This window comes from Molothrus aeneus, chromosome 5, assembly GCF_037042795.1.
Source record: "Molothrus aeneus isolate 106 chromosome 5, BPBGC_Maene_1.0, whole genome shotgun sequence".
Classification (NCBI taxonomy): domain Eukaryota; kingdom Metazoa; phylum Chordata; class Aves; order Passeriformes; family Icteridae; genus Molothrus; species Molothrus aeneus.
Window position 1 is genome coordinate 59,805,174 of NC_089650.1, and position 24,912 is coordinate 59,830,085.

The 24,912-nt window shown below is 37.6% G+C and overlaps 1 protein-coding gene across 1 annotated transcript in view; it reads right to left on the reverse strand.

Moving 5' to 3' along the window:
• SEMA3C (semaphorin 3C) overlaps nt 1-24,912 on the reverse strand; it is a 116,746-nt gene that overhangs the window by 40,157 nt on the left and 51,677 nt on the right. The window contains exons 3-6 of the mRNA XM_066550933.1: nt 10,164-10,324; nt 7,712-7,774; nt 6,263-6,382; nt 2,381-2,471 (exon numbers count right to left, since the gene is read on the reverse strand). Coding sequence (XP_066407030.1) covers nt 2,381-2,471; nt 6,263-6,382; nt 7,712-7,774; nt 10,164-10,324 — 435 coding nt within the window. The remainder of the gene's footprint in view (nt 1-2,380; nt 2,472-6,262; nt 6,383-7,711; nt 7,775-10,163; nt 10,325-24,912) is intronic.

A 24,912-nucleotide genomic window follows, 5' to 3' on the forward strand; every position in this document is an offset into this window, starting at 1 on the left:
TCACTAAATGTTATGTACAGTCCTGTGCATATACACATACATACACGCTTTAGAACAGTACTACACTATGTAATTTTAATCCTATTATATATCAACAGTATTACTTATGTCTTAAGCATTCCTAATGTCTGCTTGCTAATCATGTATCAGGAGAGATCCATCAGTTCCACTTCCTTCTGGTGAAATCCTTAAATTCCACACAGTATTTGGTCTGCACAGCACAATGAATTCACTCTACTTCACTTTGTTACTGGGGGGAATTAGTGAATTGATGAGGTATGTCTGCTTTTATAAATATCTCATAGTCTGGGTGGGGAGAAAGATATGCATCCTGCACACTTGTATTGCCAAGCTGCTTCAAAGCACTTTTTTCATTGCTTTGATGCAAACACATCTCTGTACAGCGGCAAACTGTACCAAGTTCAAATTTATTTTTATAGCACCACTTTCTTCTGAAGGGTGAATCAGCTTTCCTGCTGTATTCTAGGCAGGTGATGCCCAAAATGGTCAAGAAATTGCATCTATATTTAGAAAGGGTTATTTTTTTGTGGAAGAGTTACTTGGTCTGGTGGCATTTACTATGTTCTGAAGCAATGGGAGGGAATTCCTACTGCAGAAAGCTCAAAGGTGACTACAGTAAATTGGCTCAGTCCCTTCATTACAACATGGGCTGAGACAGAAAATGCTCATGCTTCTGGCATGGATACTGAGGCCAAATTCACTAGAGCTTAAGGTTTTGAAGTGACTGGACTTTGCAACACAAAGTATAAAACTCAATCTGGGGACTCTTTTTAAAAGGAATTTGACCTTGGTGGAATAATTTAAACTTTGTAGATGAACTATGCTATGAAAGATAGGTCAAACTGTAGGGAAGGTCTCAGTCACATAACAGAGATCAAGGAAGATAACAAAAAGTCTATTAAGATGAACAAAGCTGCCATAGACCTACTGTAGAAAAAGATCAGCTTATTATACAAACAATAATTCAGAAACTATGTTCTTTAATGTTGCTATATAAAATCCAGAAGAACAAGGAAAGGAAACAGTCACTTCACTTAATAATACCAGAATGACAATGAGTAGCAGAGGACTCATCTATCACTGACTTCGAACAAACATTTTCTTAACATAGTGAGTGTCTGTAAACACTGTCCTTAGATCACTGTTGAGATAAAGGTGTAAGTGCAGCCAAGGTTCAGAGAGATGTCTAGGTAGCATTCACCTGTTCTCTATAGGGGTTCAGTTTACATCTCTGTGAATAGATATACTTATCCTTTGTACTAAATAGACATGCAGGAATCAAAAAAAAAAAACCAAAAAAAAAAAAAACAAACCAAAAACCAATTTATATTTTGAACAGGGCATGTAGGACAGACTGTATTACACTTTCCTTAAGATGTACAAGACTTTAAAGGAAATATCTCACACAATATGTAATTGATATAATTGATTTCAGAGGAAGCTGAATGGCAGAAACATGGCACATTGTTCCCTGGTAAACCTTGGGTGAAATACACAGTACATGTGTGCAATAAGTTTTATTTACTAAGAAATTCTCAAAAATCTGTGCAACTGCTCTTCCCTTCATAACCATAAATACAGCAAGGAGCAGACACATGAAAAATCAGGGCTTTGGCACTAGAAGTGTGTGAACACACAGCAAGTGTGAAAGGTCAGGTTACACTGAGTATATATTTCCAGCTCTTCCTGTTTGAAAAACGAAAAGTATCTTTTACAGATGACTTAGGCTGCACAAAGTGTATCCCCCCTTTGAGTTTTCTCATAGGTGTGCAACAAGCACATCAGAAATCCTTTATTGTTTCACTTTCTGGCCTTTCAGATGGAAGAAAATGGCAAAATTGGTTGGGTATAAAGTCAATTGAAGAATGAAGAGCTTTACAATAGTTGGTCAGCTCTACAGCAACGATGACAACAAAAATGAAATTTAAAGCATCTGAAGTCTTCAGGCTTTCTTTCCCTGGCTACTCTGGGATTTTAAAAATAATTAAATAAGACACAAGTGCTGTCTAGGATGAACAAGGTCAGAAACCATTCAAATATAAATGCTAGACAGAGTAATGCAAAGCTGAAACTATTCCTGGGAAAAAATGTGTAATCTGGAAAAGGGAGAACCTTTTGTTCCCTGCGTCTCTCTCCCCCTTTCAATAACTTATTCCTGCATTTCATTTGTCCACCCACCTTAAGCTTCACACAAGCCTTGAAACAGGGATGGACCCACCCCTTGTGCCCATCAGCCAGACTAAAGGCTGCTCCTGGGAGGTTGAATTCTGTGTCCAGCTCCCTTGGGGCATTCCATCAAGCCACCCTCCACAGGACCATATGGGTTTAGACCCCAGCAGCCTGGGGTATCTTTACTTACTGATCATAACAGACACTGTGTTCACGTTAGGGTTGAAAGAGCAGCGTCCCTTTCCTGATTCACACTTGGAGTCAATCTTGAAGATTTGTTCCTGCAAAGCAGATTTGTGTGTCACTTCTCATGTCAGAAACCATTAGATCTAAGCTGGTTTTTATGCCTGGCTGTTCACAGCATTAGCAATGCTCTATTAACAGTGCTCTACTGGGCACTTTCACTGTATTATTGATAGTTTAACTCTTCTATTCAGAATTCCATCATCCTGTTAGATAACACTGACACATGGTTATTATCAAGACTCTTGCTATAAATTCAAGACACTGAATCAAAAAAATGTTCCTTCTGTCTCTGTTAAGGATAGGTTGACTGATCTCTGCAATAATATCCATGGAGATCGCTTCTGTGGTTTTGGAATTATTTATCATTTATTTTCTGAATATACTGGTGTACTTATAACTGTCTAGGACATTGTAATAAAGCTACTAGAACAATAATACATGTAAAATAAAAATCTCTTATGACAACTTTCATTAGATTGTAGCATAAATCATTTGGTCTTTACTGAGTTATCAGACCTCCAAACATCCCCCAAATGACACTTATTTTCCTCAATACCATCTCTTGGATTACGTGTAGAGCTCCAAATCCACAGTGACAGATTATTTATCTACACCTCTTACCTGAAATCTCCTGATTATTTTTTTAAGAAATCATGGTACAGGGATTTTTTATATGTCATGTACTTTCTGAACATTTAGAAAAGTAGAAGCAATTTGGACTACATCTTAAAATACACACAATCTGAATATTTTTAGAAAATCTGCCCGTTTTGGTGCAACTCCTCACTCCTTGGTTCCCAGCATTACCAGCACAGTGTGCACAGCAAGAAATTACTCAGGCCCGAGCTCATTCCTTAAAACCTGCAGTCAGTAATGGCAGATGTAATGCACACTGACTCCCCCACACTGTATACCAAACAGCTTGTTCTTAAGCTCCTACAACAAACTTCCAATCTTCAAGAAAAGGCCAAAAGACACAATTGCAAGAAAAAAAAACCAAAAACAATAATAACCAAACTTAAACATTTCAAAAGAAAAATGTAGCTGACAAAAATTCCAAAGAAAGGCTTCTGTGAGGTAGATGCCAACAATTAGTTATTTGAGAAAGGCCAGCAACTCCTGATGTTGCCTTTAACAGTTAATGTAAATCACAGGGGAGTGGGGATGCCACACAAGTCCCTCAGCAGCCATTTGGCACCAGAAAATTGAAGATTACACCAAGTTCAAGTGCACAGCTGCAGCAGGAAGTTTTCATATGATTGCTCCCTCTCTTTCCCCCCCTCTTCTGTTTTGCCTAATTTAATCTCAGAGATCTTATCTATTGTTTCAGTAATAAGCTCTCTAAACATTGTTAAAATATAAGTATGAAGTTTCTAATGTGATCTTGGGTGGTTTCTTTGTTGTTTTTTTTTCACTTCTAGATTATATGCAGCTTGATTCTAATCCATGTTTACTACATTAAACCACTATTTACCAATTTAAAATGCCCATTAACTCCTCTGCTAAACTGGCTCCAGGATTACATTTGATTTTCATATATATTAAACTACCATTTAGTCTATAATTATTTCACTTAGGGATTACACTTCCTTCTGTTTGCATTTACTTTGACATTAGAATATATTTGGGTGACTAAGGGAGTAATTACCAAAGGCCAAAGTATTAAGTGTGCCAAAGAAGAAAATTAATTGTTTTATAACTTCTGTTTCAGCGAAAAGGGCAAAATTTTGTCTCATCAATAAATGCCTATTTTTTGTGAGCTTATGTGGGATCCTGGAGACAGAAGAGCAAAACAGGCCCAATTTTTATGATTGTTAGATATGGCTCTGTTAGACTTTCTAGCTTCTAGAGAAAAACAGATGTGCTTTCTAAAATATTCATTTTGCACGTGCAAAAACAACCTTTTGTGCATTGAAAACTGTACCATATAGAAGGTGAAATGATACAAGCAGAGGAAAAAATGAATTTGCACTGATCCCATCAGCATTACATAGTTCCTCATACTGCTCTATCAATTAGTCATGCACTGATATATGCAATGAGTTCAGAAGGAAATTCTTGGGTTTAAACTGTTATGCTATTGTTGGCCTGCACAGTAATGGCTTTGAGCATGAAGTGCCTACAGTCAAGTGTCTCACAGACTGCAGACGTCTGAAACAGCAGTTTATTTAATCAATTGATCATAGGCATGCAGCTCTACAGACAGGCTAAGTGAAGCTGCTTCTGCTTTTCCAAGTCATGTATCTTTACTTTGCATTTAAGAAATTTAACATCTTGCATCATCTGGAGATGTCATTTCCTGCCCTTCCTTCTGTCCCAACCTCATTTACAAACAGTCTAAAATAATGAGATTTAAACTTCTCTGGCCTGCAATACCAGTACTTAGGTTGATAAAGAGAATTACATTAATTAAAGACAAATGAGATCACCGTTCATGTTTTAAATGATTTTTCAAGAAATAGAATAATGCTGGGGAAAGGTGATCCCTGTTTCATAATACATCAAAATAAGTCAATGCAGAATTTTTAAACCAGAAGGATTGATTTACTTACTTAGTTCTGCTTGCTTCTGCTTTTAAATTCAGGCCTATAATCTCTACTTTTAAATAATTTAGTAGGACTGAAAGTGCAGTGATTGTGAGTGCATGCTCTGTTAAAGATGCTGGAGCCAGGTAGGGATCTACCAAAAGTCACTGAGATCATATCATGCAAACTGACCTGGAGGAACATTGACTAATCTCCTCCCTGGCAACCTCTGCAGCAATCTTGGGGCTCAGCCAGAATTCCCATCCCACTCCCAATTAAATCAGTGATGAATTTCTCAGTGTCTTCCCGAGAAGCCAGCCCAGCTTTTAAAGCTGCCCTGACATGGCAAAGCTCCAGGTAGCACGCTCTGATCTTCCTTCCCAACACATCTGCTTCCACATTGTTCTGGAAAATATACTGCACACCCCTGTGCCTGCAGACATGAATCTGACCCAAAAGCTACTGAGGTGCTGCCTCCTGCTTAAGTGCCATTCTCTTTCTTTCTGGTTGCTTAATTTATTACCTATTACATTTGCAGATAAACAAACATTTCACTTTCAAATCAGGAAACTTGGACCATATACTTCTGAAACATCTGGTACTTATACTGAAAATACTCTCAGTGAAACTGAATATAGAAAAATTAGAGATCTATCTAGAAAAAGTGAGATCTTACAGCGAAGAGAAACTTACCAACTTCATCTGGGCACCACCTAGTGGGGCAAAACTTGTGCAGTAAATAAAGTTCCTGTACTGGGATTGCATCTAGATGGTGTTAAGCTGAATTCCAGCAAACCTAACCTGAATAGCCAGCCAAATTAAGAGCTTCTCCAAGGAACCAGTAACACATGGAAGTTATAAAAATTAAAGTTTGTATTTTACTTTTCATCTAACTGGCTTTTTCCTTTCAAGTATTTCTTGGGCATTTTTCCACCAAATGGTAGGAATGAATTCACCAGACAATGTCAAATAAAAAGTACTATCAAATGTATCCCAGCATTTGGTATGGCTGTGGGCAACCATCATGTATTGCACATATATATATATATGACAAATGTTGTCCATATCTTGGACAAATATATTTTGGACAACCATCATATTTGAGGCATGGATTTTGATCACGGCTTTGCTTCTAGCTGGTATCAGGTCACAAAACTATGGACCTTTGCTCTTTTGCTATTTAACACCGGTGAAGGACCCTACTGGGACTACTGATTCTTGCATTTTCAAAACCTTGAGATTTTGCTTCACACCAGCAGGGTGGACCCCAAAGTGAGTGGCCAGAAAGAAAGGAGAGTTACCTCAGACCTGCGTCCCCTGTTGACGTAGACGCAGACGGGGCTGAAGGCGCCGCTGCCGCAGACGTACAGGTGGGTGCGGTTGTAGGACTGGATCACCCGTACAAAGTTCCCACATCCATGCTGCAGGAAACACAGAGAACAGTCACTCCACAGGGGCAAGTGTTAGGAGATGTTGGGAACACTAGAGAACATGACATAGAATTTTAATAGCATCATGAAAACAGCTACTGAGTTTGTTGGTCTCTGGATGTGGACAGCTGCTTCTTTTCACATCATTTTGCCTGCTCTGGGAACTGGGCTCTTTCTGACTGAGCACCACAAATGAGTTACAGAGGAGTCCACAGAGCTCGCCTACTTCCACACAGCAATCCAATTTTCATTCACATATTTCTCCTCCATGAGAAGAAGCAGGACCTCTACAGGAAACCAAGGCGTAACCTTAGTATATTTCCTTAAGGACACCTCTGAAACAGTCTCTTTTTCTCCCTGATTTGTTCAACATAAATGGAGATAATTAAAAAGAAAGCAAGTCCAAATATCAGATTTTGCTATTTGTGTAAACAATTTATTTCCGAAACTTTAAACTGAGGTTTGCAGTCAATTGTTGCTTTGTATGGAAGACCTACAGTGACATCTTCAAATCAGCATGAAAATTAAACCAGAATGTTAAGGGCCACACAGTTCACAGTATTGGATTTACATTTTTTTTCCCTTCCCTTTTGTTTCTTACTCTTTCATTTTGTACTGTGATCAAGTGTTAATGCTCTTTAGGTTGAAAACAGATTTTTTTAATGAATACATTTTCTTACCCAGATCCCAGAACTGCTTTCATATTCAACCATCCAAACCTCAACGAAGACACTATGAACTGCATATATTTTATGAGCACAGGGTTGGAAACTGTGCCATCAGTCATCCTCATGAAAATCAATAGAGTTAATCCTTGTTTAGCAGACTGCACTGGTTTATTTACTTTTAAAGGCATTCACATTTTTGGTTCAGCAGGAGCCAGCACCATACAATATCATCTGAAAACTGGTGCACAACTGGGGTTTTCAGACTGCAGGCAGTGGGTACCACCCATCCTCAATGTGTGCTCCTGGGGAGTGCAGCCAGCCAAAGAACTTCCACACTGTGAAGAGCAGCTCAACAGGCAGTGCAGCACCACCCCAGAACACACCTGGAAAAGTACTATTGCCTAGTTTGATTAGTAACAACCAAAAAAGGGAGGAAATGGACGCTGCGTATCTTGTCCCATCTGTCAGAGTCTGGAGCTGCATTCTGTTTATATTACCTGATTTTCCAGTATTTCACTTTATAGATTGGCTTGCAAAGCATTTCAAAGAAAACCAAACACTTCTTTCATTTTGCTTTGGCTGCACTCAAGGTGCTCTTACTTTATTGCCAAGTACCTAATTTGTGTGTATGAGTGCCTGGATTACAACTTACTGTAGGATCCTTGCCAGCCATTTTGCACTCTTCAACCTTGTTTGCTGATGCTGGCCAGAAAATCTGTAAGGAAAGAAGTATTGTTCAAGCAATGTATTTATTACGTAATTAAAAAAATAAATTTCACTGCCTAACATACATTAGTAGATTAATATTTAGATATAATTTCTGCTTTGATTATTAAGAAAAAAAGGATTTTTGTTGATAAATAAAACTATCTTTGTCTTAGCATGCACTAAACAAAATCAAGGGCCAGGTCTTTGGCTGATACATATTAAGTTTATTAAAAATTTTTAAGGCAAATTAATCAATTTAGATTTGTTTCTTCTAAATAAGAGACCTTTTCCACCACTATTGCCTAAATTACTGCCCATCTTTATTAATTTTACTGACCTTGTAGAAATTATTCACACTAGAAACCAGAAGACTAAAATATTGAAAGAAGAGTTCTTGTAACAATTTTTCATTTTATCATCAAAGTTTTGGCTAGATTATGACAAAACCTACCTGGAATCTCAAGATTTCACATTGATTTCTTTAAGAAGGATTTTCAATAAATACTTCAGTGTCTGAAGGATTATCTGTTTATCTCAAAGTGTAAATATTTTGAACTTCTTCCATTATTTATTTTGATTTTGAAATAGGAAAGACATCCATTACAAATTTATCCCCAGAAATCTAGTACGTGACAGAGCCTGATAACATTTAGCCTCAAGGTAACATAAACAACATCATTAAAAGATCTCTGTGTATATATGTACACATATCTATATATATCTATATATATCTATATATATATATGTAGAATTGTGGATTTGAATGCATGTGTATATGGGATTTCTACAGATCTATAAGATCTACAAAGTGAATCCGTTGTTAAATAAACAAATGCAGAGACTGTGTAGAATTGCAGAGATTCATTCTGAGCCTAATACTGGGTGATCACATTCACTGCCAGAAAGCTTTGTGTGTTTTTCCTTTCTGTTGATTTTTTTTATTCTTTATTCTCCAGGCCTATATAAGCTGTTGAAAACCTCACAACTTTATACTGTAGAAGATATTTCATGTAACAGAGGCCCTCCTATCTAATCAAACTCAGCACAGGATTAAACCCAACCTGCCAAGGACAGGAGGGGAGTGCCATGCTGGGGCACAGCAGCCCCTGCCAGACCAGGGTGGCTGGCTCACTGTGAGATGGAAATTAGCAAAAGGGTCACAGAAGGTATTTCAGACCCTAGAAGGCAGCCCCATTTCAGAAAGAGATTTGGGTACCGTTAGGAGGAGGGAAGGATGCATTCACACCATAGAACTAGAAGCATTTAATTTAAATGTGTAAGTTAGAATGAGCCTCCCTGGGCTCCCTGAACAATCAATTCAGGTGGACAGGCAAGTCCAGAGGGTGATTCAGAGCAAAGCCTAATTTAACTGTGCTCAATCACTCTCTGGCAGGGCCCCTCTCTCTCTCCTGACACATTAAAAGCCTTGTCTCTTAAGAAAGGCATTTATCTTCCCAGCTGCAAGCCGGGTATCGCTGCCCCTCAGCCCTTCTGAGGTACAGTAATAAAGCCCACAGATTAAAGGACTGGATGGATTTGGTGGAACAAGGCTTTTATGGTACACCTTCAGGCAGGGTAGTAGCTGTGATAGTACAAAAACAGGCAAGACAAAGTCTGTAGACAGGCAATAGCTCAACAGCCAGGCTTCTGGGCACACAAGAACTTCTGCAGGTCACCCATGTCAAAAGCAGAGAGGCTGAATTTCAGCTGGCTTTGGAGACAAGAAAGGAATCTGTAAGCATTTGATAACATTATTATTTTCACACGGAGGTTGCCCACTACTGTTTGGTGAGGGAACACAAAGTCCTTGGAAAACACCATCTCAGTAAGTGAGAAGCCAGAAAACAGGGGGTGTCACGGCGCCCAAAAAACCAAATAAAGTGTCTCAGCTACCCAACTGAAGGGCAAAGGCTGACACAGACATAACAGGAGATTGGAAAATAGTTCAGTGATTAGAGTCAGAGCACAAAACACAAAAAATGGAGTATAAGATTAAGGACAACTCTGTCCTTGCTTTTTTTCCATATGGCCTAAGAATGATAGTGTGTATCTTATTCTTCCTTGAGGATTCTTCTAAAAGTGTTATCTCTGAACCATCTTGGAGAGAGGTGGAAAGTGTCAAATCACACAGATTTTCCTTGTGAGGCCAGGCCAAGCAGAATATTGCTTCAAAATGAGTAAACAGGTCAGTTTTAAACAGTGTTTGGGGAACAGTGTATAGCTTCAGCCGCATTGTAATGCAGATAAAACATGTAATGCATAAAACAAGGACTAAAAATTCAATAAGGTGTGGGCATGGACTTCTGTGTAAAATAATCAAATACTATTATTTTGTCTTAAAAGGAAAGGCATGGAGTAAAGCAACCTCAGATTCTCAGAATAAAACTTGAACTTACACTGAGGGGGTCTTGGCTTATATTGTTAATATTCAGAGACAGAATATGATCTTTACTCCCCACATAGATCCGATCCTGATCTTCATCCATCAATAATATCCTGTAATCCAGGGGGCTGTGGGATATCCTGTGATACTCAGAGGTCTTGGTTTCTTGCAGCTCTGAAATAGTAAAAACAGTAGCAATAGTAAAGCAGTTCACTCACGTTTCTTGCTTCTCAGCTGCAATTCTTTCTAAATAAAGACATCTTTGAGCACAAATGGGGCCAGAGAGGGAAGAAAAAGCCTCATTGAACACTAGGTAATAATACAATAGCTGAGGTAAAACAAAGTTTCTTTTCCAGTTTGAATACAATTATTTTCTACATTAAGTAGATAGACATAGCTCATAAAAATCAGGCAGTGCTGTTATTCATTCATCTAATTAATTCTTATTTTAATGGATATTATTATTTACAGCTTTGGCTTTTAAGGAACATAATTTATTAAATTAATCAATATGTTCAATACATTCTGAAGTTTATGACTGCAGAAAACCCACAAGATCAATGAGAACTACATAAGAACATTTTACCTCCTTTTCCTAACAGGGGGCTTCACTAAGAAAAGGTTTTTATCATTTTCAAGGTCAAGTTTTACTTTGTTCTTCATCATCATGTGTGGCTTACTTAAAAGAAAAAATCATTCAGTCAAGCCTAAATGTGTCTGTTCATTCAGTTGTTTGTTTACAGGTTTGGACCAAACTAACAGAACTGTAGAAGGAGCTCTATTTTTCTACATAAAACTTTTTTCAATAAAGTGAAGTGAAAACATCCTTTGATCTCAGCAGTGCAGGATCAGGCCTGTTACAGAAATAACATAAGCAACTGCAATATAAGTTCTACTTGCTGCCTTCAAGAAAGCTCAGCCTTCCCATCTTTGCTTGGCCAATATATTTTGGCCCCCAGTCAGCTTGTTTTACTTTTCAGTAATTACAGAAGGGAGATTTCTCAAGAGCTGAGAGTGGAAAAATAAAACCTTAATAATCAATTTGTCTTTGTAAAAATATTTAACATATAATTACGCTTTCTTTCTTCATGAATATTGGGATGGAATTGTGTTCCCTGTGTACTGTGTATTTATATTCAAAATACACAGTACTTATGAAAACGAGCTCTGCTATAATGTATATTCATAAATGTAAGATCTGAGCCCACAGTTCTCAGTTGCAAACTTTGTCTGGGACACTATGGCTTGTCACTGCTGCTAAAGGTTTTTTAAAAGCAAAGTTTTTTGCTCAATCATTCCCTATGGAAAACAGTAAATGTCATACAAAATTAGTTGTCTGAAGCTATTGATATTTTACAAAACTCTCAAACCAGAAAAATTTCTGTATATGTGCTCTATCAAAAAAAAAAAAAAAACAAAAAAAAAAAAACCAAAAGAAGTGTGCCAAAAGTATGCACCTTCTGCAAAACACATATTTAGCTGAAAGCAATTTTTTTTAATTACTTGGAGAGCCATTTTTAATAGCAGGCAAAAGTTGAAGTCCTAGGATTCATACCTGTCTAATAGAGAACTAATGATTGAAATAACACTTATCAGAATATAATTTGCATTGATAAATATGATACATAACTCCAATTAATTTTTTATCATTGTTAACTAGTTTCATAGGAAGATGAAAAATATCTCCAGTTACTAAAAGGTACTTGTGTTCTGATTAATTTAAATGTGAGACAGCTTTCAGGAGCTGAGTTTCCTACATGCACTTATTTATGGTAATATAAAAAAAACCCCAAAACTAGTAGTATTTATCTTGTGCCTTGACAAAAGATAAACATACAATCAAGATTTACAATCTGTGCCTAAAAAACTGAAAAGAACTTGTTAAGTATATATGAAAATTGTTCACAGTACTTTCAGAAGGCTTTTTTTAGTGCTTGAGAAATCAACAGTTTTTCTTCACTTTAAAAAACTCCTCCCAGTAAGCTTTTAGCTAGGATTGTCCCAGGCCCCTGGGAGACTCCCCAGCACAGTGCCATCAACACCAGTACCTTTGGCCTCTGAAATTCTCACAACCAGGCTCAGGCACCCATCCCTTTTCCAGGGGCATTATAACACCTGGCAGCTGTGAGGTGAAACTGAACCTTCTCCTAACTGCACATTTGATACACCAGGAAAGCACAGATAAACTGGGAGGGTTTCCCACCCAGCACAGGGTAAATGTGAGCACAGTGACTGCACAACAGAATGTCCCTCCTGGCTGCCCCACTGACTGACAGTGTTGACAATGAGAACACCAGGGCTGATGCAACAGATCATCATTACCATGATTGCTTTCAAACAAGAGACAAAGACAGCAACAGATTTCCACAAGTTCCATTCATCAAAGTCCATTATTTTCTTGGAATTTTAACCTCTTTGAAATGGTATTATTCTTTCCAAGGATCCTGAAAAATAATCTGCCTCCATCAAGCTGCTGATGTAAAGAACACCTTAGGCCAGGTTACTGGACTATGGAAACTTAACACTATTCATAAGAGGAAGGAATGCTGTGAAACAAATATTCTCACACTGATTTATAGTTTTATTTCTTTTAATGCTGAAGTTTACAGCTTCTTATGCTCTGTGGGCTACTCAAGCAAGTAGGTAGGGAATTTATAACAAATCAAATTTTATTTCCATTTAACAAAACTTACCACACAATCATCCAAGAAAATTAGATTTTTTAAAGATTTAATATTTAGTTGCTTGGAGAAAGCAGTGGCTGCAAGGATGCTGTATGGTCTTTCACATTCCCTTTCATCGCTCTCAAACGAAAGTTTTTGGCAAAAAATGAAGTAGACATTTATGACATTCAGAGCAATTCTATTCAATGCTTTGATAATTTAACCAAACATTCAAAGCAGTAAAACCTATATAGAGAACGATGCTACAGAGAGCTCTCTAAATATTAAAAAAATATAAAACAATATAAAAGTAACTTTTGTCCTTAATGATACAAAAATAATCTTTGCTTGTCGATTTTCTTCATCAGTTGTGAATTTTGCCTTTCCTCAGGGACAAAACCAATACCAACTTAATCCCTACTGTAAGAAATCTGATCTTAGAGGACAGGTTGCTTTAACGAAGAAACAAAAGCTGCAGTGAATTCTCTTTCCAGATCATGTTTATTATTGAACTGCCCATTTTGGAGATCCCAATGACTGGGAGTTTTTTCTGTACACAACTTACTGACAATTAGACAGTTTAAGTCCTACTCTTTAATCATCTTTCTAATCCACCACAAAAATTAGAAAAAAAAAGTCATGTTCTCACAGAAGAAAAAATATTTGTGTAATATCTATTGCTGACATCACAAAAGCCTTTGTAATAAACCTAAATATTCTCACCAAAACAAAATAATTTCTGGGTATCCAGGGAGGTGTAGTTACCTTACACAGCCTATTATAACCAAATTGCCCAGCCTGCATAAGGATAAATGAGCTAGATCCTCTGAATGTCTTATTTAATCACTCAGCCTCACTCCTTAATTCAAATTCACTGGAAGCACAATGTTGAAAACAGCCTGACTCTCCAAGACTAAGGAATATAATAATCTCTAATATGTAGAGGCAAGACCCTAAGTGACTTCCTTGGTTGACATCTTATAAGGATGCTCGATGCATTTGTTACTGAAATTATTGCAACTTTTAGTAGGACATTCCCAAAATATAACTTCCTTTGTGAAGACTCACATAATCACTTATTACTGAATGCTCTACACAACCAAGAATGACTTCAACATAATCAAGAGTTATCTTTATGTTGGTAAACTACAGCCCTGGCATGCAAGCATCCCTAGCCTAAATTCAAAGCACTGAATTAATCCACTGATAAACTGTGGATAAACCATGACACATGAGGTGCTGCATGCAGTCATGCCTGCACTCTACCATCCCTGCACTTCCAGCCTAGCAGGGCGTCTTTCAGCAAGCCCAGGATGGTCTGTCAAGCTTTTAATTTAGGATCCCCTGCGGGAGAGTGCAAGAAATAATATGCTTTCCTCCTCTCTCCTGCTGGCATAAGGATTCAGTCTCAGAAGGCTGTTTATGGGGAAGTTGAGAGCAAAAGCAGAGATTTGGTGTCTGTGCTTCAGAAACAAGCAGGGAGTAAAGCACAGCAATCCATTCACACACAGCACCACAGAGATGGGGCCAAGCTCAGCTTTCCAGGAAGATGGGCTGCATCTCCCCAGGGAACCTCTGCTGCCCAAACTGGCAAAGATTTTATGTAGCCCTAGTGATGTGGAAGTCAGCAATACAATGCTGTTTTATTTTACATTTTACATTCTCCTGGGGGGTGGGGTGCACAAATCACACACCTTGTGTACATCTAGCAGCAAGCTCAATGTTAGCCTCTGATTACGGAGGCTGTAAAACTCTCTTAAGCCTCATTAAGTCTTGAGTTTGTGCCAACAAATATGCCAGCCCATGCCAAATGTGAGGCTGCAATGTAAAATCTCACCTTCTAGGAACTGGAATGAAACCAATTTTCTTTTTTTTTCATTTTTTCTTTTCTTTTTTTTTTTTTTTTTTTTAAATAGAAGTAAGTATTTAAATAGAACAATGTTTTTGCTTATAGTGTCAGATGGAAATGGTCCCCTTCTGCCAGGTCATGTTTAAAAAGGTGAAAAGTAATTTGGACATATAGATACTATGCATAATGTTGCTACCATTGAATGGAATGATTATGTATTTTAAGAATGTGAGTGGTATCTGAAGTATTTGCAAAGTTACCAAAAATCATTAAAAAAACCCTAAACCAAAAAACTTCAGCCAGAAGAAAATGTCTGCTTTAAATATTTTAAATATTTTTCTTTCTACTTTGTATTTACAAATCTCTGTGTTTTGTACATTTTAGCAGAAATGACTGGAAAAGATTCAGTTAATATCAGATTTCATAGCAATCAATTTTAATTATTGTTTTCTTGGCTTTAGAAGTATTCTATTTTTTAATAATAATACTTTAGAAGTATTCTATTTTTTTAGTGTAAAGAGATGGAGGAAATAAATGCTTCATTTTTATAGTTTACACAGTACTTGTGGAAATAGTCTGCTATAATACTGCAAGTCTGAGAATACCAGTGACTACTTTTTCAATTTCATGTACGGAAAGAGAACAAGTAAAACCAGAATATTTCTCTTCAAAACTCCAGAATGAGTCACCTTTGCACTGTCAATATTCCTTTTCTTTGAAGATATATGTATTGATTCCTTCTGCTTAAGGGGCTGAGATAAGGGAGCTGCTGCAGCACTTTGCCACCGCTCATGCAGTGTTCAAACTAAAACCCATCCCTCAGCCATTCTCAATCCCATTGTGAATGGGGACACGGTCATCTCACCAAAGAGCCATAAGCAGCCACATGTGCTACTGGTCAGTCCCTTGTGTGCCTTAACCACACAGGGCCCAAAAAAGCTCAGATGGACCTCTGACCTTTTCTTTATCTCTTTATTTCTTCTTCATGCATGACAATTTTTACTCTTTTCTTTAATGATGTTACAATGAAATCTGGCTTTTTATATAGGAGGTAATAGCTTCATAAGAACTAGAAATCAGAGATGTGCACACTTGCTAGCTTCTGAATCCATCTGAAAGGGGTTTAATTGTATTTTTATAAAAAAAAAAAGCAAGTGAAAGCAGAGAAAATAGATTTACAAGTGCTCATAAAATCACATGCTAACTAATTAACAAGATCATTTGAACAAGAGAGAAGAATGGAATTCAGATAGTACAGGCTGAAACAGAACCCTCTTTTTGCCCAGAGCTAAAATGTATAATCTGCTAGAAGGAAACTTAATTGCTGTATTTGGAATGAGAGTAAATAACAAGGAAATGTCAATGATATCTAAATATGATCTGGTTTAAATATACAGCTTGAATACTTGTGGGTGTACTTGCTACATGAGTTAGAGTAAAATTTAAACATTACTGGACTGAGATAGTGAAGTCTTTTACAAAGGGAAATCAGAACACCAAGGTGAAGTCTTCAGAGAATCAGGTCCAGAGGTGGCTCTAGCTTGTCTGAAGAAAAATTTGTCACCTTGAGCAGCTCAACATATACATTAGGAGTAGTAAAACACTCAATAGCTCTTTGTGAAGGGGACCATGTGTTGATAGGAAAAGACATACCAGTTAACAGTTGACCTTAAGCAGAGCGTTCACATATGTCAGTAGATGAGTCTCTTTTTTTTTCCCCAATTTGCAAGACAGAAAAAGCTCCTGAAATCCTGGTAACTCACAGACTTTAAAAAAGTTGCAATCAAGTATTAACTGCCTTTTAACAAGTTGTACCAAAAGGGAAATAATTCATGACAGAGTGCTGTTTTATTAAAATCACCGAAATCTGTTATAGAATTTTTCATCTTTTATTTAGTACTTTGAAGGAAGAAGGAGGGGCAGATCCTCTGAGGTGTGGGCAGCTGCCAGTTTAGTGCAGAAGGAATGTGCTTTCTAAGCAAAAGCAAACACATGAGAAGAGAAAGCCACTCACTCGTGTGTGGCAAAATGTATTAACGCGGCTTTGTGGCACACTTGTCAACCCAAGACACTCCACAATGTTCTATGCCTCTTTATTGAAGCTTTAAATTATGAAGAAGAGATATGATTTCATTTTCACAGATGTTGTCATGTGAAAACATACCACATTCCACAACAGAAAACCCACTCCAAAACAAAGAGGAAAAATGTGTCAATGTTTTCCAAACTGCAGTTACACAGCTATCCTAAGTCTTGCCAAATATTCCAGTACTGAGATTCCTTCATGGAGCACTATGCAAGACCACCCACACCCTCCAGCCATCTAGTCTCACTAGGCTGTAGACACTTTTGGGCATAATAACTTCAGGTTATTTCTCCATTTACCTCACTGTAAACCTCGAAGAACTCCTCTGAAGTCTGTATAAGCATTTCAATAAAAACACTGAAAAGCAGGCTTCCTTTTTTTAGGAAGCAGTGTGCAGTTATGATTTTATATAAATGCAATTTGCATGCTTTATTTCAGAAGATGCTACAAATACTGCCATTCTACAGAACTTTCCAGAAGATATCCTATTTTTCAAATATTACCTTGTTCTTTTCTGCTCATTATTATCCTGTCAAGGCTTTGTTCTCACTTTTGGTCCCAAAACAAAAGGGACAACTTTGGCAAGCATGGAGAGCCATAAAGACAGGCCAACTGGGTTTAAGATTACTGCAGCTGAGTTATCCATGTCAGATGGGAGCCAGTCTCCTCCAAGCCTTGTGTGTAACAAGCTTGTGTACAACAGCTCTGCAGCATGAAAGCTGCTCTCCAAGAGCTGCATACTTCAAAGTCTGCACAGTTACACAGAATTTACCCTTTGGTTGCTTTCCAAAGCCCATGGAGAGAGAGGGCCCTTGCCACGCTGCCCAAAGGCTGCAGGAGCTCAGCCTGGGTGCACACAGTGGCTTTGCCATTGGTACTAGGGATGTTTTTGTTTTCCAGATGCAGGAGTGAGAAGTTTTTGGTTGCCAAGTATGACATTATTTTTGAGACAGAGTGAGGAAAAAAAAGCCGCACCCCTGGAGAAGTCAGACAGATTTCACATATTTTACTTCTTCTGGGAGAAGTATATCTCTTCACTGTAAACTCTTGTGTTTTCTCTCTTCCCTTTTTTTCTAGTGGGCCACCAATCACACCACTGGAAGAATGGCTGCACTTCTTCCTGTGATGCTGAGGCATACAGAGAAATGTTCCAAACAGTGATCAGACTAACTGGAAAGCTAAACCCCTGACTCTATCCAGACACTGAAACTCTTTGATACAAATTTACAAAGAGAGATGAGAAATGGAAGAATGTGAATTATTGTAATCATCTGCTCAAAAAATTAATTAAGCTTGAAGCTTGTGATAGCGTCCAAGTGAGAACTGGGCAACAACATGAGATCTGGGAACAGTTTTTCCAAATCATACATCTTCATCCCATTTGCCACCGGGAGAACAAGGTCTGAGCAGACTTCTCTTTAGTTTTGCATCTCATTCAGGCTATTTCTTTTGTGATAAAAGCAAACCTTTTAAGGCTTAGCTTTAAGTACCTGACTATTTACTCCCCACAAACAGATGGGTCAGATGATGTCAGCTGAGACATCTTTAAACGTTGGGAAGGAAAAGAGAGGAACAGGGAGAGTGTAAGTAAGGTTGGGTCAAGGGTAAGTTGTTTTACTGCTAGAATTGTCTGTCTTTGCAAATTTATCTTTCTGTTCAATCTAAGTGAGTACTTTGCAGAGGTATCGAGGTAATCTGTAGACAGCGAAGACAGAATTTGGCTTTTGCAAAACTAACAGCTACTGGGGAGTAGCAGTGTGCAGTTTTGAGATGTTAATACATCCTTGCCAATGTACCAACAACTGTGACACCAAAATGAAGATCTATGTTTCAGAATAATCAATACCTGAAATAATTAAAGGGTGATAGCAGTCTCCCAACTTCTTTTCTGACTGAAAAAGCTCTCAACATCAGCTCACATGCAGTCCTTTTCTCTATGAGCAAATTTTCACTAAGCTGCTGAATCATTTGTTACCAGAGCTAATAAAAACTCATTGAGAAAACACAGCTCATCCACTGAAAAATTTCATTATGGCTTCTCTAATAAAGTAAGAACCCACTTCAATCTGGCAAGGCAGAGGAACCCTTTCCATTATATTCCTTTCTCTCCCTCAAAGAGCAACTTCCCCAGAGATTCAGTAAATCTCTCTATGTCTACAATTGGCATTATTGCCCTTGCTGCAATAATCCTTGCCTTTATTGATGTTACCAACTGTACTGCAACTTTAGCCACACTACTTTATCCACAGATCTCCTTAAAACATATTGTTCCTATCTTCACCAGTCACTTCTCACCACTGCTCTGTACAAAATAGGGCAATTTAGTATATGCAGGCTTGGTTACAGTTTCATTATTATTATTATCAATTTAATCAAATTAGGATTAGCTATCAGGCAAACATCAGGCATAAAAAGATCAAGCTAAATCCTACTGCTTAGCTTTCATTCATTCTTCATTAAAATAATGTAAAATTTACCCAGTTATGAGCTGAAGAAACTTTGGAAGGCGGTATTTCTCATTCAAAAGAATTACAGTAATAAATTTGTTTCAGTTGACTGCTGAACTAAAGGGTAGTATTTTTATATATTAAAAAATTTGAATTTGTATTTTATACATTAAAAAAATTTGAATTTAGTGGGATATTCATAAAAATAGCCAAGTTGCCCATAGCAAAATCAAGCAAAGAAGTTTATGGTATGGTGGGTATCACCCACAAATAGGTAAAGCACTGCTTCTTTTTTGGTGTGTTTTCTTGTTTCCTCAGTATTAGTATGTCAGTGGGATGCATATACCTGGTGTCTGCATACTCTTGTCTATATATCAGATAATCATCTCTGTATACCAAGTCAAGATAGTTAGCAAGCTCTGCTTTACATCTGGGAAGGATAAAAGAAACACTTATTCTCACTCGACTATGTGAGAAAACAAAGCAGCTGGAGGTCAAAAAATGGCATCCCCTGCTCAGTGAACCTTCCATGAACCCCTAGTTCAACACGATGCCAGAAGGGTCATTATATTGGAGATAACAAATTTCACCGAAAGCAACAGCCACGCTCAATTCCACAGTCATGTCACAACTGCATTTATCCAATCTTCCATCGTTATTTCTATTTACAGAAATTTTAGAATAATAGAATACTTTTCCACAATATTCTTAATTCCTTTTCCTCTATTTATTTGTTGTTCTGTATGCTTTAGTAGAGTACCCAGTGTACTACCCCTTGTAGCCTAATTTGAGCTCTTGGATTTAATTTTATTTTGCAGCTGCAAGGCCACCCAACCTTTTCCATTGACAGGAAGCAAGCAGCTTTCTGGACGTGGGTGTTTGGCATGCTTTCTGAAGCCAAGGAAAGTTTGGTTTGGGAGAAAAGCAAAGGTCAAGCCTATCTTTAAGTGTCTGAGCAGTTGGTTCTTTTTTTCTCTTGAAATAGATTTTTCTGGTATATTAAATGCATTCAATCCCATTGGAGGAACAGCCATGTGGCTTCATCAGATTGCATACTAAGTTGTTCTTTTTTTTTTTTTTTTTTAATTACTGTTATGACCCAACCTGCTTCACTGAATATGGGGTTTGGCCACATCCCCCAGAGGACTTCAGTGGTTGGACACAACTGGAAATTATTAATTTCATCATCACTGTTTTCTGCTTATGTTGCTGAACATCATGGGCTGTTATGAGTTTCATATTAAATACAATGTTTTTTTCAGTATTAAATTAATTAAGACGCGGGGTGAGTTTGTTTAAATGTCAACTTTAAATAAAAAATAAATATTTCCAAGCATGTGTGCAGTGAAAATTATTTTATTTTAACCTAGTTTTTTTTCTGTATGGATTTGTCTCTGTCACTGCCAGGTGTCAATTATAGGATGAGGCTGTCCCCACTGCCAGCTCCTGGGAGCAGGAGTGCTCCAAGCCTGCAGGCAGCCATGCTCAGTGGGCAGCAGCACAATTGCTGTTTAAACACACAGAACACAAACGTTTTTCACTCTTTTTCGCACCATGAAGACTGACACAAAGAGTGAATTTAGGAGCACATTCCAGAGCTGCATGCTACCATCAATCTTCAAGTGATCACCAGTATTTGGGTGCACAATAAAAGTCATGTTCAGTGGGCTGAGCACAGCCTGGTGGATAAGAGTCCTCTCAGCTCTAAATCCTGTTCTGTGGTATTTTGCTTTTTGACTTAAGACATGCCACATAAACTCTCTGGCTTACATATGTAAAGTGAAGGTAACAGTTTGGTACTTATTTGACCGCCACAGTTGTTTTTTGGATTGCACTTTGTAATGTACAAAAAAGCCTTTGAAATGAAAATTAAATAGCTGGAGGAAGTTATTTCAAATGTATTTCATATGCAAAAAGAGAGACTTTTTGTTTGTTTGTTTGTTTCAAGTCCAGATGCTTCAGACTTAATAAGCTCAGCCAAAACTCTGGTTTGGATTTAAGAGATAATTTTTATACTTTTCTGTTTATATTTAATCTGAATGGAAAGCCATTAAAATAAATAAACATTCTGCAGTCACTCACTCCATGTTTAAACTAGACTTGCCATATTTATTCATCAGGATCACCATTTAGAATTTGGCCAAAAGTGGGGAAAAAGTATAAGAATTCTCTTGCTTGCATTCACACAGATAGGAAAAAAAAAAAAAGATAAAACCTACTTGTTTATAGTCAACCTTCAGTTATGAAACATCTCATGATTACAACACTATCTCTTTCAGATAATGGGAGGCTCTAACAGAACTGAGCAATTAATGTATTTAGATATGCTGAACAACAACAAAGAGGAAAAAAGAAGACAAATCTTTGCTTCCAGGTAAAAATGCAGAGGAGTGAAGATGAGTAACATACTCTATAAAATACTATGTCAGCCTCCTGTAGGTCCAGTATAGAAACTGGAGGTCCTTGGAAGGAAGGATTCAATCAGTAAACCAAACCTGAAGGTATTTAGATTCCTGAGAGATTAAAATTGGCACACTGCAGGTACAGGACAGGAAGTGGCAACAGGATAGAAATCAGCCACAGCCATCCACTTATCTCTACAGCAAACTACTCACTGTAGCAGAGGATGATGCAAGTGCCCTCAGCATATAACTCTGTGCCCTTAATCCTTAAACAAAAATTGCATTAATTTAAAGGCAAAAATCATAGATTGTGTCTCTTCTGTATGCCCTGTACTTGTATTTTGGAAGCACAAGCAAAAGAATATGGCTATTCATTTAAAGTGTAATGTGCAAATATGTAGAACAAAGGAGATTTGTTTCATGATCAGAACAGGGAACTAACTATATGTCAGAACTCCTGGGCACTTGCTCTCTGACCTTGAACAAATCTCTCACCCTCCATTTATGTCAGTTTAACCATCTGCTATATGTTTGTAACAACACTTACCTGTCTTTCAGAATTACTATCAAGTTCAGTTAATGTATGTTTGTTAAAAAAAAACCAAGTTAAAGGCATTTTAATGTTCAAGGTAGTATTCTAATTCAAGCTCCTGCTAACCATTTAGGCTTATTGCATAATACATTTAAATCACTCTATTTTAGAGGTACACAAGCTTTAGTGCTTCTCTTTTGTATAAAGCAATGCTGCCTAATGCACAATCCATTTTAGCTCCATTAAATAGATGTCATGAATTTGACTGCTGTAGAAAGAAAATATCTACAATGTGATTGTGACAAAGCAAATAGAGACAGTTCTGAATAGCTTTTAATCAGAATTTGTTTACTAAAGGCATGCTAACTTCAGTAGATTTGGCTGTGAGGAGGAATGCCAAATAGTGACCTTTTGAACTCACATTGAATGAAAAATATTTTCAACAGGTTTAAGTCCTTTAGCTGGTGCTTATTAAATAGGGCTTTCACTATTATACAAGACATATTTTGACTAGTTCCCTTAAATAGCTTCACCTTCATAGCATTCCACAGTATATTTTCATATTTATATTTTTACAAACTGTTTATCAGTTATAAAAACTAACATTTATTCTAATAACTTCTAGCTTTGTTAAATGATCTCTCATAGCTGCTTCTCTTGCTCTGTTTGCTATTCCATGCTGGGTTACTGGGTGGTTTACTGGCACTGAAAGTTTCTACAAGAAGGGGTCTCTTACATCAGATGCATATTTAGTGTAGAATAAATAATTTAAACTTATTTTTATGTATTTTTGATGGCAATCTATTGTAATGCCTAAGTATTATCACTGAAGATACTACAATCTGATGATACTGATCTTTTCCATTTGCGCTACTAAAGTTATCAAATCTACTCTTGCTATGTGAGTATCATTAGCCTGAGAATTAAAACACTTTACAAAACACTGGATTTTATTATCATTGACCAGTGTCTGTTAACCTGATTTTTCACTGCATCACTCTGAATGTCCAAGTCTCAACACCAATAAAACAAGCAGAAAACCACTGGCATAAAATACAGCATTAAAGCATTAAGAATCAATTCTCAACTTTCCAAACAACTGACAGAAATTAAGTCTCCAAATTTATCGTATTTACCAGTTGGCTGCAGGTAAAATTTAAAAAAATGTTAAAATATTAGCTCAGGTTGAGAAATTATCTAGAAGTTCAGATGCTTGGGTTCTAGTCCTGATATTATAAACTAACCTAGAGCATGGACAACCATCTTCAGAAAAGTCATCTTCAGTTTGGCAACACCAGTCAGACTCTCCTGGTACAGGAACCCTAACGCAGAACTGAGGAAAGCACAAATATCCAACTACTTCTGAGGATATTTCAGAAATCCTTCTGTCTTTTTTTTACAGCTACCACAGACAACTTGGTGCATGTTGGTAAGGCCTGACAGTGCATATCAGGCTCACCAAAGAACTTAGGCAGAGAAATGATTTTGTTCTGCATGCCAATACAACTTACGCAACCAACCAGATGCAAAGAGAAGCTAAGAAAAATGCAGGGTTTTCCACATAGTACACTTCACATCTGTGAAAATATCTGAATATGAGCTTAGCTGAATTTTCCTGAATTAATATTCTGAATTTAGGCCCTTCATTCCCACCTAGATGCCAGCTTAGTTGCATAACTGGTGTATTAAATCAATGGTTATACTTCCTCGCCATACTGCACGTCCTTTACTCTAGCTTTGCTCATGTCACAACTACTTTCATCTCTTCTACAGTTAAATTCTGTACAGCAATGCCAAATTTTTATTTTATGTTCCAAAATGGTCTTTCAAAAGAATTCTCAAGACATTTCACAACAAAGGAAACCTGCTGGAATCTGGGGAACTATGCTGACCCTTTAGTATTTCATTCTGTTTCCCATGTGCTACAAGAAAGAGATCATGCAGATATGAGACTGCTCAGAGGTCTGATTCCTGGGTCTACTCACAAGAGGCCAAGTGGGCTGTCCCAGACTTGGCACTGCCTATCAATGGCCTGTCCCTTTACCATGACAAATCGGTGCATGCTTGTCTAGAAATAGAACAACGCAGAGCAAATGATTAATGATTTACAGCTTCTGAGATAAAGTACACACAGAGAAGTCCATCCTTCGGTGCTCCTTGTACCAAACAAAATGGTCACAAATCCTGCACTGCCAGAAAATGCAGCAACTTCTTCAGGCTTATAACACTGATGCCTTGTGAAGGCTGACCTAGAACAGAGACTAGATGGAGCTAAAGAATAAAGTAGGGATTTATTAGGAGGCCTCAATAGATCCACCTTGGGCAGCACAAAAGCCCAGCCAGGGCTGCACCCAAGATGAACCTAAAATGGTCACAAAAATGCACCACCAGTCACGGGGTCTCACACTTTTAAAAGTTTTGGTCCATTAGCATATTGGAGTTAATTGTCCAATTACAGGTCCAGCCCATGAAGTCCCATCCTTCTTGTTTTTCTTTCTTCAGTATGCTCCTGGGCCTGAGATTTGGATCATTTGTCCTTGGTCCCCAGCTACAGCAGGAATTGTTTTGTCTCTCTACTCTGTGAAGAGAGCTTACCATACCCTAATATGAAGCTCAGAACAACACACTAAAGCAGTGCAGAATCTGAAAAAAATAAAACCTAAAACCTGAGACATCAACGTGACAAGATGATGAGGGCAGTGTACTTCAGCCCTAGGCATGAGAAAAGGGAAACCTTAACAATCAATGACTACTCTGGGGAGAAACATTCTCCCCAGAGAATG